Source organism: Caretta caretta, chromosome 3, assembly GCF_965140235.1.
Source record: "Caretta caretta isolate rCarCar2 chromosome 3, rCarCar1.hap1, whole genome shotgun sequence".
Taxonomy (NCBI): domain Eukaryota; kingdom Metazoa; phylum Chordata; order Testudines; family Cheloniidae; genus Caretta; species Caretta caretta.
In genome coordinates this window covers 146200777-146215616 of record NC_134208.1, presented here as the reverse complement: position 1 = coordinate 146215616, position 14840 = coordinate 146200777, and the positions used below count along the sequence as shown (strand labels likewise).

General features: G+C 41.7%; 1 protein-coding gene across 1 annotated transcript in view; it reads right to left on the bottom strand.

The window, feature by feature from the left end:
- Nucleotides 1-2072: 2072 nt before the first annotated feature.
- Nucleotides 2073-14840, bottom strand: part of LOC125633840 (maestro heat-like repeat-containing protein family member 1) — a 62400-nt gene continuing 49632 nt past the window's right edge. Inside the window, exons 35-42 of the mRNA XM_048843697.2 lie at nucleotides 14446-14586; nucleotides 13417-13593; nucleotides 11991-12149; nucleotides 11597-11719; nucleotides 11140-11242; nucleotides 9788-9853; nucleotides 4158-4505; nucleotides 2073-2677 (exon numbers count right to left, since the gene is read on the bottom strand). Coding sequence (XP_048699654.1) covers nucleotides 4183-4505; nucleotides 9788-9853; nucleotides 11140-11242; nucleotides 11597-11719; nucleotides 11991-12149; nucleotides 13417-13593; nucleotides 14446-14586 — 1092 coding nt within the window. The 3' untranslated portion in view covers nucleotides 2073-2677; nucleotides 4158-4182. The remainder of the gene's footprint in view (nucleotides 2678-4157; nucleotides 4506-9787; nucleotides 9854-11139; nucleotides 11243-11596; nucleotides 11720-11990; nucleotides 12150-13416; nucleotides 13594-14445; nucleotides 14587-14840) is intronic.

Genomic DNA, 14840 nt, shown 5'->3' with positions numbered 1-14840 from the left:
ATACCCCTGGTACATTAGCAGTCTGTGGAGAATTTCCCATTTTTGATAAAAGCCTTCTGTTGAATTCTCTGTTGCCTCCTACCTACCAGTGACTCCCAAATGAAGTATACAGATGCTATCCTTTTGCTTTCCTGGGCTGGGGTGCATAAGGCATTATTTTCATCTGGAAGCAGGAAATAAAGTTCAGTCAAGTTTACCAGCACTCCTGTGTGTAACACCTTTAAAATATGCTGTTTTGACATTTTCACTCAAGTAGCGCCATTTAAAAATACATACAATTATTTTTTGTAAAATTTCAAAGTTGTTTCCTTTTCACAGTGTTCAAAACAGACCCATTTTTCATTCCTATACATGTGTTGCAAAAGACTAAGTAAAATTTTAAGTGAAAACCTTATCAAAATCCAATCAACGTAGACAAGACAGTGGATATGGTACTGTGGAAGCTGGCAACCAATGATGATTACCACTCAGTGACACATACGTTTGATCTGGAAACAGCATGTGCTTGTGTGACAGAGATGTGTCTGTCAATAAACAAAGTCCTGCAGAGGCATGTGATCCAAATACAATATATATCCCTAAGATAATGGAAGGGTTTGAGCACCAAAGGAGTTTCCCAAATGGTGGAAATGCTTCAGGTGGAAGAGGTTTACCCATTCTGCATTCACACAAGGAAGCAGTGGAGACCAGGAATCAAAAGGGTTACTGCTCCATTGAGGCAACCCCTGGTGTGTACTAGGCCTGGTGCCTGATGTTCACGTAGGCAAGTTGACCAAAATACCTGAAGATATGCACCTTTTCTAGAACACTGGCCTGTTTGAGAAAGGGCAGAATGGCACTTTGTTCTTTCCCCACAGTAGCGATAGATGTGGTGTCTGGCTACACTGTGATTCTGAGACACCCTTCTCACCGGCTACTCCTTTGGTTTACACCACCGGGGACAAAAGTTGCTCCCACCACCAACTCAGGTGGTGCAGAATGCTGATTAAATGTGCCTTTGGCAAGCTCGAGACTTGATGGAGTTGCCTCTCTGAGCAAATAAATCCACTGATTATACTCATTATTGCCGCAGACTGTATTTTTTGTAATATTGCAGAAAATACTTCTCTTCTACACAACACACAATTACCTGTGAGACTCACTACCTCAAGACACCATTTTGGCCAAAAGCTTGGCAGGATTAAAAGAAGGATTAGATATTTATATGGATAACAACAACATCCAGAGTTAAATTAGTATCAATAAAAATAACATTGGAAGGGCATAATTCAGCCCTTAACTGATGGGGTATAGAAGGAAACTTCCTCTGCTCTTAAGTTATTCCCTGACTTCCTACTGAAAAGGCTTCTTGCACCTTCTTCTGAAGGATGATACTTGCTATTGTTGGTGACTGGATACTGAACTAGATGAGTCACTGGTTTGATTCAGTCTAGCAAAGGTAACATTCCTTTGACATTTGTGAGCGCATGGGGGAAATGTAATACACTAGCATAAGGCACCATCCTGCTTCCACTGAAGTCCATGGGAGTTTTGCCATGGACTACAAGGAGAAAAGGATTAAGCCCTCAGTACACAGGCTTGTCTCCCCCTCTAATGGCTGACTGGGACAGAGATTATAGCAGCCTGCTACAAATTTACAGCTATAAAAGTGTTCCTTTAGCTCAAGAGAAACCTGTAGTTTTGGTGCTGAAGGTTTTGGGTTGGATTCTCATTGACAGCCATTGTGTCTTGATGTATGCAGTCAGCTACCGCTCATAAGAGAAGCAATGCAAGGTGCAGCATTTTATTAGTAAGAAGCCCATGGAGTTTCAGGAACCCACCACTGCTGTCAACAACTGGGAACATAGTTAGGGATGACATCCACCAGTGCTACTGTAATTTCACAACTTGATTTTATTTACACACAAGTGAGACTGGTGCCAAGGCAAGGTCCTGTGATGGGCCTGGTGATCGGGGTGATTACAGATAAAGGCACTGTAATGATCATTTTGGGCACTCAACCTTTGCTCACAGGGTGGTGATCACTCCAGAAAAATAGCACTGCAACACTTATTTTAAAACCCCCACAACCGTTAATGAACACTAGCAAACAAAGCAAAACCAGGGGGAGGGGAAATTAACTCTATTGCTATTGGCCAGAAGGAAGCGGGGACACAACCAGACTACAATGCTGGCACTTGTGCTAGGAGGAGGGTATAGCTTGTAGAAGGTAACTGAAGTGGTCACTGCTAGAGTAAAGCTGAGGGTAGATAATGTTCGGTTATGTGGTAGGCAGATGGCAGGACAGTATGGAAACCCTCTGTCATGTAGAGAATAACCACGGCCTGATTTTGCAGGTCCCTTTTGCATTGTGTGCACTCCCCGCTCCAGGTCTGACCCTCTCCATCTGCAGCTTTGTGCTCCGAAGAAATGGCTTGAGGGTGTCACTTTCCTTGTCCCGTGCGTCTGTTCCTGCGTCTTCTGTCTTCTTCTCCTTCATGTCCATCAGACCTGAATACTTCCTCATGTCCCACTGCCAAATGAGGTGGAAACTATCCCCTGACTTTTTTCTTCCTCCCTCAATTGGTTCAGCAGCTGCTCTGGGTGACTCTGCTTTTTCACTCTCTTAGCAGCTACTGGAAGGTTTGCAGACCCATCAGCACAGTCAATTTCTGATTTTAACGTGCAGCTACAGCACCTGTGAGGTAAGGAAAGTAGCATGGGTTAACAAGAACTCTTACTGCAATGCTGCGTGCACATCCCCACTGCTTGCTACCAATATGGAAGCTGTAAAAGGGAAGTGCCACCATCATTTTTACTTTGGTGCCAGAATAGCAATCAACAAATACAATGTAATTTTTCCTGATTTTCCTTCATTTTCTTCTGGATAAATTCTTTAATTCATTCCAAAGAGTGAACTACATAAAAGACCAAAATCCAGACCAGGAACACAAGCCATCTTGGTAAATGCACCTTTGCAAAATAACTGAACACTTTTACATTTTCAGGAAGGAAGGAGGAATATATTTTCCGGGTCACAGACACAAAAGTACGGCCAGAGCCGCTGTGCGGAGAAGCCTGTAGATGCAACATGGTGGCATGCAATCGCCACTTCTGTTAGTAATCAGATTCCTTCAACACTGAAGCTCTGGCTGAACTGGGGCAAAAGGAACTAACATGGGACCAGAAAGGGGACAAACTTGGGCTTCTGTATGCAGAGTGCTCTATCACCACCTATTGGCAATAAACAAGAAGTGGAGATTATAGAATCTCAAAATCTGAATGCAAAAAACCAGATTGACAGATGCTAAGATTTTAATGGCAGGCACTGTATTTTCAGGGGCGGGGGGGGGGGGGGGGGAGAACGGGACTGAGACAGAATTCTGTTTGTAAACAGATATCCAATAATTGAAAATAACCTCATCTTTATCATAGGACAACCATTTCAAAGTTAGGAAATTTGGACTAAAAGTTCCACACAAAAAAAGCCCTGAACTTTGCCCTCTATCCCTGTTCATAGGTGTCCTAGTGAAATATTCTTAAATTGAAACTTCAGAGTTACAAATTAACAAATGGTTGGTTTCAGAGTAGCAGCCGTGTTAGTCTGTATTCGCAAAAAGAAAAGGAGTACTTGTGGCACCTTAGAGACTAACCAATTTATTTGAGCATAAGCTTTCGTGAGCTACAGATCACTTCATCAGATGCATTCTGTGTAGCTCATGAAAGCTTATACTCAAATAAATTTGTTAGTCTCTAAGGTGCCACAAGTACTCCTTTTCTTTTTGCGATATTAACAAATGTTCTAAATCACTGATTCTGAACAAAAAACAAAAAAAGATACTCTTACAGGTATATTGCCTGCCTTCTCTCCTCCATGATAAATAAATAACATCCTCACTTGGTTTGGTGAATGGGGTTCTCTGAGGCCTATGGCTACATGAATACAGTGGACTAGATCGAAGTATGTATCTGATATATCTGGAGAATGGGATCTTGAACACATTCCAGGAGGGTTAATATGGAAGATACAATGGGATTTCTTGTCTCAGGTTCGACAACTCTAACCCATCAGATGTAGTCAGGGAGTGGCAGTCCTCCCATTCTAGTTCACATGACCTCTCTCAGTTGGATATTCAACAGAATCAATAATTACTGGGATGTGAGAGGGTAGTAAATACCTTTGAGGAAGGTATTTCCAAAACATTAGAGTCTTTCCCTTTTCATATTCCTTGTGAGCTTCCATAGCTTCTGTTTCATTCTCTTTCCCCCTTCTTCTTGGCTTGCTGTTAAGGTATCTTCAGGGACGGTTTTGCCTCTCAATTGCTTTGAGCTGGACTTGAACTTTAATGGGATTTCTCTGTCTTTAAAAATCTTCATCTTTCTTTGAACAGGCAGAGAACAGAAAAACCTCCTCAATCTGGAGAGAGACTCTGCTTCAGGCAAACAAGCTGTCTCAATATTTGTTATGGTGTCTATAGCTGCAATGCAAACTGAGGCTACAGGGTCATATTTGAGATCATCAAGAGCTGAAACCAAGAAGAAATGAATGTCAAGGCTCACAGTATCAATGAGATGACATTTCATTAGGCTCCATTATTTTATGCCATTTTCCTGGGCCCCATGCCATATCCCAGCAGTAGAAGCAGAAAATATATATTATTTCTAATCTGCCCTGTGTGCCAGGATGAGCATTTAGCCTTCCTCACCCCTCGTCACCACCTTCAGGCCAAAGCATTCAGTCATCACATTAGATGTCATAGATTGAGAACCATCGAGTTCAATTTGTGAAGTCCTCATTTCTGCTCTGTAAATGAAAAAGTTGGAACCTCTTCAGCGCAATCAGAACACACTCACACCTGGGAACTATCCTATCAGAAGAGGGGTTAGGAATTGTAAAGGGGTGTAACTAGAAATAATGGGATGACATTAAGCACAGAAGATGTACGCCAAATGTGAAAAAAATTACGAATAGTGAAGTCTTTCAAACTGTAGTATAGTCTCGACGAAAAAAGGGCTGGATGCCCTATGACTGGACTGATGTTTACCACATGACAACACAAAGCACTGTAGGGAACATTCCTGAAATATCTCTTTTTTTCCCGTTTCTAATTGAGTTTATAAACCTCATTTGAATCTATTTTAAATAAGAATAAAGACTGCAGTGGTGAGGATTGGGACTGGTCTATAGAGTCTTTCATTTTCATCATTGGTTCGAATTCAGCCTGGATCTACAATTTGTAAATGACTTTTCCGTTGGATAGCTATGTGAAATACAAAAGGCATACAAAAGGCGTTGTAGTGAAATAGACTAATGGTCCATCTAGCCTACTATCCTATCATGGCAGTGGCTGGTACTTGATGCTTCAGAAGAAAGCAAATAAAAACTCAATATGCCCTTAAGCTAGGTATGTAATACCATATCATAAGGGAAATAATATTATGAGCCTAATTCTGATCTCAGTTACACTGGTTTTACATAAGTGTGACACTACTGGGCTAGATTCTTGGCCCCTCTTTGCCAGCCCACTGGGGCAAAGGGGCCATAGAGCTGTTTTAATTGGTCTCCTGAGCACTTCCCTAGTGGAAGGGGTATTCCCAAGAGAGGCAGAGCCAGTAGTGGCTCAGTGCTATCCTCACCCCTCAGCAGTGGGGCCTGACCAAGGGAAATGGGGCCTGCCAGGAGGGCCATTGCCCAGGGGGATGCAATTAGAGCAGCCCTAAGACTATACAAGAGCAGCCCAAGGATTAGGGAGCAGCAGAGATGATATAAACCACCCCTGCCCTGCCTCCAGGCCTGTGCCAAGTGCAACTCAGCCAGATGGCCAAATCTTGCTCACTGACTTCAATAGAGGTTCTCCCGTTTTATACCTGTCTGTGGGAGCAGAATTAGGTCCCTTATATTTTTATAAATATAAGGGATATATATATATATATGGGACCTCTAAGCACTTTATAAACTTAAAAATTTGAATACAAACTATACACAAGGATTCCTTCAAGTGTACAAGCCCCGCTACATACATTTCAGGACACAAAGTGAAGAAAACCTTTATCCTACTGCAGCTCCAGGAGGGATTTAGATTTGCAGAATGTAGTTGCTCCCACTGAAATTTGGCCAGGACACTAACGTTCAAATAATCTTACTCAGAGCACCTTCAATAACCAGAAAAGTTTGAGATCTCAGCTTTGGGTAGTGCCTGCAGCAGCACACTGCCCCCTAGAAACATGGTCTGGCATCAGTTTAGAACTAATTCAGAAGGAAGAGTCCTGCTCACAATTGCTACCTCGCACACTGGACCTACACTGTTGCTTGGAGATTTCCCATCCAAATGTGCAACCAGACCAACAGAACATTGCTTGGCTTTGATGAAAGCAAAGGAGATAACAAACCAAGGTAAAACATCAAAATATGGTCAATTGTACACTGCAGAGCCAAGAAAATAAATTAGCTTGACACCACCTCAAGATAAATAAAGTTATCTTCATTAGGAAGTGCTAAAAAGCTACTGTCCAATGTATCCCAGAACTTTTGAGTCTTCTCTGAGCTGTTCATAATGACATCTAGGTCTCCTTCCTGAGGGGTTACGATCAGTTCATAGCCCTGCAATGTGCCCACTTTTATCTACACTGAATTTTCTCCCCTGTCATGTTGCCCAATTTTCTAGTCTTATAAAATTCCTCTTCATTCTTCCAAGTCTTGATTAATCTAAATGACTGAGTCATCAGCAAATTTCACCACCTCACTATTCATCCCATCTTCCAGGAGGATATTAAACATATTGAAAACAGGTCCTATTACTGATCCTTGAGAGACTGCAACATGCTTTTTGTGTTGCTTTTTGTCTTTTAACAAGTTATTAATATATGCCAAAATTTACTTCTTGCTCTCTGGTTACTAAGTTTCCTTAACAGTCTTTTGTGAGGGACTTTATCAAAAGCCTTTTGAAAAGCTAAACACATTTATTTCCTTGTTTATCGCTACTTTCTTAACTCTTTCAAACAATTCTGTCATCTTAGAAAGGAAGCATTTACCATGACAGAAACTATGCTACCATTACTGATCCTGGATTATCTGGACATCACTCCTCTAAATGCTTTATTAATGTAACCATTTTCTGATCTATTTTTCCCAGGCACTGAAGTAAGTTGTCAATACATTCTTAGAATTTCCCTTAGCACTATTTAAAAAAATTGGTACAAGGGTGGCAATCCTTCAGTCCTCCAGGGAATAAATTCTTTCTAATGATATATTACATATTTTTGTTGAACTCTTGCATAAGACCCATCCATTTCTGGTGATTTATTGCAAAAAATATAGGAATTATTTATAATAAAACTATTGCCATCTCAGTCCGGTAACTTACTGGACAGATTTCAAACACAAGTATACAGCAAACTGCACCCTTCTAGACACCTGCAGCAAAGATGCCACAAAAAGGTATGGCCCCCAGAGCCCAAACTCTAGTCTCAATCCTCGAGGATGTCCCTCCCAGTCCAGGTTGAAGCACATTGGTGAGGCAATATGTGGGGCAGGGGGGTGCGGGGGGTAACCACTCATGGTCACCGCTCATGCAGTACCTATTCTGCAGATTGATCAGAAGATTTCAACTCTCTGAGGTGGTCAATGTCAGTTTGGCATATTTCAACACTAAATTAATTGAAAAATATGTTAAATCCCACAAATTAGTTAAAGGAGTATAAGAATTTAAACCCGTCGAACCAGCCCTCCCCTCCCACCAGCTTTTTCACAGAAGGGAAAGAGGCAGAAGAAAAGATCAAGAAGTCCAACTTGCATCACATGCTGCTGCATGGTCCCCTGGACCAGAAGGAGATTGAGGCCTCAGAGAACAAACAAAAAGCAAGGCCTTTAGACTATATAGATGCCAGGAACTCTGCCAGAAAAGTTGGCCCCTCTGTGGTACTTCCCTGCTTCTTTATCTTCCCTATTAATATGGCTCTTGCAAAAGCTATCAACCTACTGGCTTCTCTCCTTGCACAAAGCTTCCTTCTGGGAGGATGGGGGTGAGTTAATGCTGCTTGGATATGTCATACAGAGATGCCATGGAGAGTAGCTGCTTCTCCTGGCTCATTCCTTCCCGATCAATGGAGCACACCACCACAGAGAAGCAACGCAATGACTTCCACAGAATTGAGCAAAAGACAGAAGCATGCTGCTTAGCAACTCCTCCAGTTCTTTGCTTACTGCTTCTACTTTTTGCCATTGGAAATGCAGAGGCACTTCAGATCCAAAGGCAGAGGGAATTTGAAAGCAATGAGTGAAATTCTGTTGCTATTGACTTCAGTGGGGGCAAGATTTCACCCAAGACTCTGATGATCATGCCCATTGCACAGATTCAGATATACATTTAACTCACAATTGAAATACATATAGCAATGGGAGGAGCCAAGATCAACTTTTTTTTTTTTTTTTTTTTTAAGTGTCCATAATTTTGTTATCCCTGATTTCACAGCAATTTTACAGGAAATTCTGTTTTCAATGAGAGATTTCCAATTTCCCACTTGTAAATTACTCCACCAAGGAACCCTGTCCATGCTGGCCCCATTGTAACGGAAAACATGTAGTTCCCTCAGTCCTCTAATGTAAACAAGTAGAGGATAGTCCTTCTAAGACTGTAAGCTCTTCAGTGCAGGGACTGACTTTTATTTTGTGTTTATACAGAACTTAGCCCTTCATCCTTATAAGAACTTTTGGCTGTTATTGTAATACAAATAATAAACAGTAATACTTTTTTAGTTTTCATCAAAATCTTAACACATGCTCACTGAGCATGCTCTGGTGCTATTTTACAATCACTTTTAACTTTAGTTTAATTATTTCCCCCAAAACTTATTTTAACTCATCATGCAAAACTAGCTGGGCAAAGATTTAAAATTGAGCTGTTATGAGTTATTGATGAATAAAAACTTAACTTTCTTTTAATTTAAAAAGTAGCCAAAGGGATCTTCCTCAGCATTTTCAGAAATGTTCACCTATGGGTTGAGACTAAACATGGAAAGTTAAAGTCTTCATGAGATTTTTTCAGAAGATTACGAGCTGAGCTGAGCAAATGCTAAAAGAATATTCACAAATAACTGTTCATTTAAAAAATGATTGATTTGTGACCCTTTTTATTTTTTGTTAGCCGGGGATGATCTTTTTTCCTCACAAAGCACCTTAAAGTCTATGATTCTATGATTTATGAAAATAAGCAACCATAGGAAGATCCGCACTGCAAGTGTTTGCGTGAACAACTGGAAACCTTTGATTTCCCCCCTCCTGTTTACAGAAGTTTCATTCTTCCACTCAGGAAGAAGAAACAGCATCTGAGTTGCGTGAGCAACCACTTTCCGCAAAAATAGCAAATAATGAATAGTAAATAAATAAAAACAAGCAGAGCAGATCAATGAGAACTCATAGGCTGAATGAGGCTTGTATGAACAGTACGGTTTGCATTTTTGGAATAATGAACAAAATCTCGAGAAAATTGAAGTCTGCTCACAAATAATTTGCAAGCAAACTAAAGGGCAACATTTAGTGAATAAATTATTCATTACAAATATTGTAGTTTGCCCTCGTATAGTAATAAATGAGAACAAGTGAACAAGTATCTATAATAGCACTCTCTCTGTTTATAGTCTTAATTATTATTTTAAAATATAATCAGTTCTGTCTCCATTTCTATAAACTCCTCCTGAATTACTGAATTACCAGAGGTCAGGTGGGTGGGGGAGGCAGAGGTCCTCAGATAACACAAATGAAGGTGCATTATAGATTGCAAAAGAACCTGGATCACAAGCAATTCCTTACCATTGAGCAGTAGCATCACATCATCTCTGTCGACTTGAATTAAGTTCAAATTCTTTATTGTGAACTCTAGATATGCAATAAAAACTAAAATCAGGAACTGCACCTAACTTCTAAAGTTTCACTCCTCCCAAATGAAGGGAGTAGGAAGACACTCTCTCAGGAAATCTGACAAATCCCCCAAATCCCAAGTTTCCTAAAAAGTTCCCAAGAGACCAAATTCTAAAGGAGACTAGAGGCCAGGCCGTCAGAGAGTCTAAAATGATTTTAGTGGAGCTGCACCCACTTACAACATCTGAAGACCTGATCTCTAAAGAAATTCCCATAGGACCAGCTGAAGAGGAGCAAAGGTAGGGCAATTCCTCTAGAACAACAGTTCTTAATGCGTGGCCCAATTAGCATACAGCTGCAGCCCAGCTGTGTGCTAAAAAAAATTCAAAATTTGCCACTCTGGTCTCAGAGAACAGCAGTGTTAGTCTGTATTCGCAAAAAGAAAAGGAGTACTTGTGGCACCTTAGAGACTAACCAATTTATTTGAGCGTAAGCTTTCGTGAGCTACAGCTCACTTCATCGGATGCATACTGTGGAAAATACATGCATCCGATGAAGTGAGCTGTAGCTCACAAAAGCTTATGCTCAAATAAATTGGTTAGTCTCTAGGATGCCACAAGTACTCCTCCACTCTGGTCTGGCAGGGAGCAGGGCTGGCTGAGGGGAAGACAGCATCTTGCAGCCTACACCAGCGCTCCTGCCAGCAGAGGACTGGTTAGTGCCGCAGTGGGATAGGGGGTGGGGAGTGAGTCTGTGGGTAGGTTTTTTGTGGGGGAGGGCTCTAGGAACTAGGGGTTTGTCCCAGGTTTTAGGTGGGGCTCTGCTCCTGACCCCCTTCTCGGGTCCTGGCTGCCAACCCCTCCAGGTGTTCTGCTCCTGGCTGGTGCTGGGGGTCCTGGCTGCTGCCTGGCTCCCTGCTGCGGTGTGGTTCCCAGCCACTTGCACAGCCTGCACCCAGGACTCCACTCCTGGCCCCATTCTGGGCGGGGATGCTGGGCATAGAGGACTGTGGGCTATATTAGGGTAGGGGCATTGTGGTTCTCAGCCTGCGGCCCGCAATGATAAACGGGTTGAGAACCACTGCTCTAGAAGGAAGAAAAGAGAGATTCTCTGGGGTATCAGGAGAGAGGGAGTCTTCTAGATGCAGAGGAATAGGGGGTTAGGACATCAATTGCCCCATTTTTTGTATAAACCCCTGGGGTCTGATTCAGATCAGTAACTTAGGAGCCAAGGATGTAGTTCTCACAGCTAGAGGTAACAGAGCAGAAAGATGAAAAAAAATGGGTTTGAGCCATTTTGTTTACCTATAACCCTGGCTGCTGCCTCTCGTAAAAGAGGCTGTGGGTTTTTTAGGTAGGCTATGCTCCCAAGTAAGAAGTCCCCCACCATTCTCCTGCATTTCCTCACCTAGAAAACAACAAGAGATACACAGTAAAGACTCTCCTTCCCACTTGGGCCAGTCATGTGGGACAGCATGGAGCTCACCACTGTCCCTGGATCAAAGGACACCTTCACACAGTTTGGATTTAAGTGCAGAGAGGATTCATTAACCACCTATGACTGGGGGACTAGTTTAGTTACGCTTTCAAGGCTCTCACATCCTGACCTTGATGATATGAAATCTGGTACTGACCAGCAGGCACTGATGCTAGGAATGTCCCTACAGTAAAAGAAGCATTTAGAGTCAAAGAGACATCCTTTTGAAAACTGGAAGTCGAATTTCCTGTTCCCAACCCTATTGAAAACCCAGAGTTCACTGACCAGAAATTTGCACATCTCTTGCAAGACCTGAAGATGATCACTCAGTGTCATTTGTCTGAATAAGTTCCTGGGCTGGTTCCATCCCATTACCTGTGCACACTCTGCCAAGGTGTCTCCACATGCCTGCAAGATAAAGAAAGACATGGAGGAGTTCCTGCGGTTACAAAAATTGAAAGCTGATGATTGGTGAGAAAATACAACGGGAATGAAGAATAAGGTCAAAAACTCCTGGGACATGGGAAGTGAAGGGACAGGTCAGGTACCTCTTGCCTCTCGTCACAGGGTAAGATTGAGGATGGTTGAGGATAAGATTCTCGACTGGAACATGGCTGTAGAGAGGAACTTCCACATGGCTGGAGGTCCTGAAAATTCAGGTTCCTTAGCTCTGACTCACCTTGAGTATCTCATGATTATTCCTCTGCATGACCAGCATCAGAGGCACCAGAGCACAGTAGATTTCATTATGGATGACAGGTCCAGGTCTATATTTGTTCACACATTTCAGCATTTTGCCAAAGGCAATGATGGCAGAAATGCGCACTTTTTCTCTCTCCTGTGAATGACACAAAGATGGAGAAACCTCTCAGGGTGAAAGACTCCTGCAATCAACTACTGCAATTATCTCCACACAACATAAGTGACATCATCAGCACTGTCAATTAGCACAATCTTTAGATGAAGAGAGGCAAGGTGCAAAGCAGCATAATCTACATGTCAGTCAGCACTACCACAGCACATGAATCGTCTTATTGTGGTGGACTCGGTCCTATGGCTGTTTGGTGATTTGATTGAGTTTCCGGAGGTCCTTATCACAAAAATCATGACCACCACCAGCACTCTTGCTGGCAGTCTGTGAGAAAGCACCAAGGAATCAACAGAAAGGAAAGAGTATGTACAACAAGGGAAGATGAGGAAAGAAAGGTAAGGGATGAGGAAGGCATGAAAGGAAAAAGATTAAAAAAGAATATGGGCGAAGGAGGGAGATAACACCAAAATACTAAAAGAAAGGGGGAATAAGAGGATGGAGGAAAAGAAGGGATTATTAACCAATACTGAAAAATTAGCTTGAAAAAACATACACCAAAATATACATAAAGAAAGAAAAAATTGCTGTGAATGAATGGAAAATGAAAAGAGAGCAACACAAAAGCAAGCAAGACCGATTAGTAACAAGATCTTTTATTCAATCCACAACACTCTGCCTTGTACCTGAAGTTCTGCTAGATCAGTGATGTGTTGGTAGAATTCTGTGGCCTGCTCAATACATATTACCTGGGTTGCTGGGCTCTATTTATGGCCCTGCAAACAGATATAACTAGGGGTAATGAGATGAAAGGACAATGTAGGTTGGTCCAACTGGAAACATATCCTATCATTGAGGGTCTTTTGGACTGTGGAGGTTTCCCAAGGGAAATGGTGGAAATCTGTGTGTTTTAATTATTTAAAAAATTAGATTAGAGAAAGCTCTGAAGGAACAAATGTCTATTTGCTCTCTCAGATATGGAAATGACTTAATAGGCCTTTTCTATGCCCTGTCTGTAGGATTCTCAGCATTACTGCACTGTCTGCTGTGCCTTGCTTGTTGATTATTTGTATTCTGAAGAATTTCTGACTCTTCATCATTTGTGCTTTGTGAAAGTGCTCATCATATGAAAGGCGGGAACAGCACAGGCCCATATACTCAAAGCGAACTAAACAAGCAAACACGTATTGGAGGCTCTGTGCCTTCAGCCACTCCATTCACTGTATTCTCTGTAACTACCACACTCCTTTGCATAATACTGTGCACACATGTGGAGTCATTCAGGGTATTGCCTTACATCAGTAATTAGCTGCCAAAGAGGCCGGACGATATAGCAGAATGCAACCTTGACCTCTTCCCCTTCCATGTAGTAAATGATATTTCGTAGGGCTTTCACGGCCTGCTCTGCAATCCTCTCCTCTTTCTCTTTTAAGAACTCCCGGAGGACTGGAAGGTGATTTCTGAGATGTGTCACCTGCACAGAAGCAGCAGCCTGTTAAAAGCTACAAGAACTGGTAGAATAGGATTAGTCAAACTAAAAATGCAATTCATTTAGTCTTTGGGGGCAGAGGGATTAATTAGTAATTTGTAAACTATTTCTCATTTTGGAAGATGCAAATGTAACAAATGTAAGTATTCCCTGGATTGTCTGAACAAATAATTTTCAGACTACGAGTGGCTTATCCACAGTTTGCCAACTGCCTGCTCCAGGTATCCATAACTCAGGATTTGTGATTGGTCACAAAGTACAGTTTCTGCTGCCTGATTGATGACTCAACCTATTTAACTGGAGATCAACAAAAGGTGAGTATCCAATCCTGAATAACAAACTTCCATTACAAGTTTGTGACACTTTAAGGATTTATGAATATTTCCATACTGGCAGTCATCATAATATTCACAAATAACCAATTGTGTGACACTATGAATTCCAGTTAACCAGGGTAGAGTGGGTTATTCACTAAAAAATTAATAAACATGGCTTTTCATTATGCAATCAACTCTAAAAATTACCAGTGACAGAACAATGTACTATACAATGTCTTATTTTATGTTTATTATATCCCTTTTCTAATGTGTGTTTTACAATGAAAGGATAATTTTTTCCTCATTCCAGGACTGCATTGTCACCTACGGGAACTCATTTAAGTGTTACCTCCCAAGCCACGATCAAGTCCAGTAATTTTATTTCTTCTTGGTTTGGTTTTACTCTGTTTCAGTGACACCTTTGTTCTCACATAATTGCTCTGCATTCGGTTCTGAGTTACCATCTTTTCTAGTGTATTTTTCTGGGGTTTGTTTTATAATTGAATAATATCTCTCTCACCTTCCCTGTATGGAGAGCTAAATTACTAATTCCTCTGAGTCCCAGCAGCCTCATGATGGGATTTGGCTCTTGGATCCATTTTTTCAGTGGGGCCAAGACGTCGAGTTCCAGACTTCGGGCCACAGAACGGTGCCAGAGCAGCTACAAGCAACACAAAGTGAGACACAGCCAATTAACAACAGGCTTTCCAGTTCTATTCTCTGGGTAGATATCATCTTTTTCCTGAGAAATAAACTTTGTCATGTCGAGAAAACTCACACCTCACCCAGAGGTTTAAGCCAGCCATTTTGAGCTCTGGGTTAAACAGCTGTTCTCAAGATCAGACTCATGTTTAGATTTGAAGGGAAATCTCCCTTACTGAAATGGTAGAAGTGATGGATTTCACTGAATTAGAT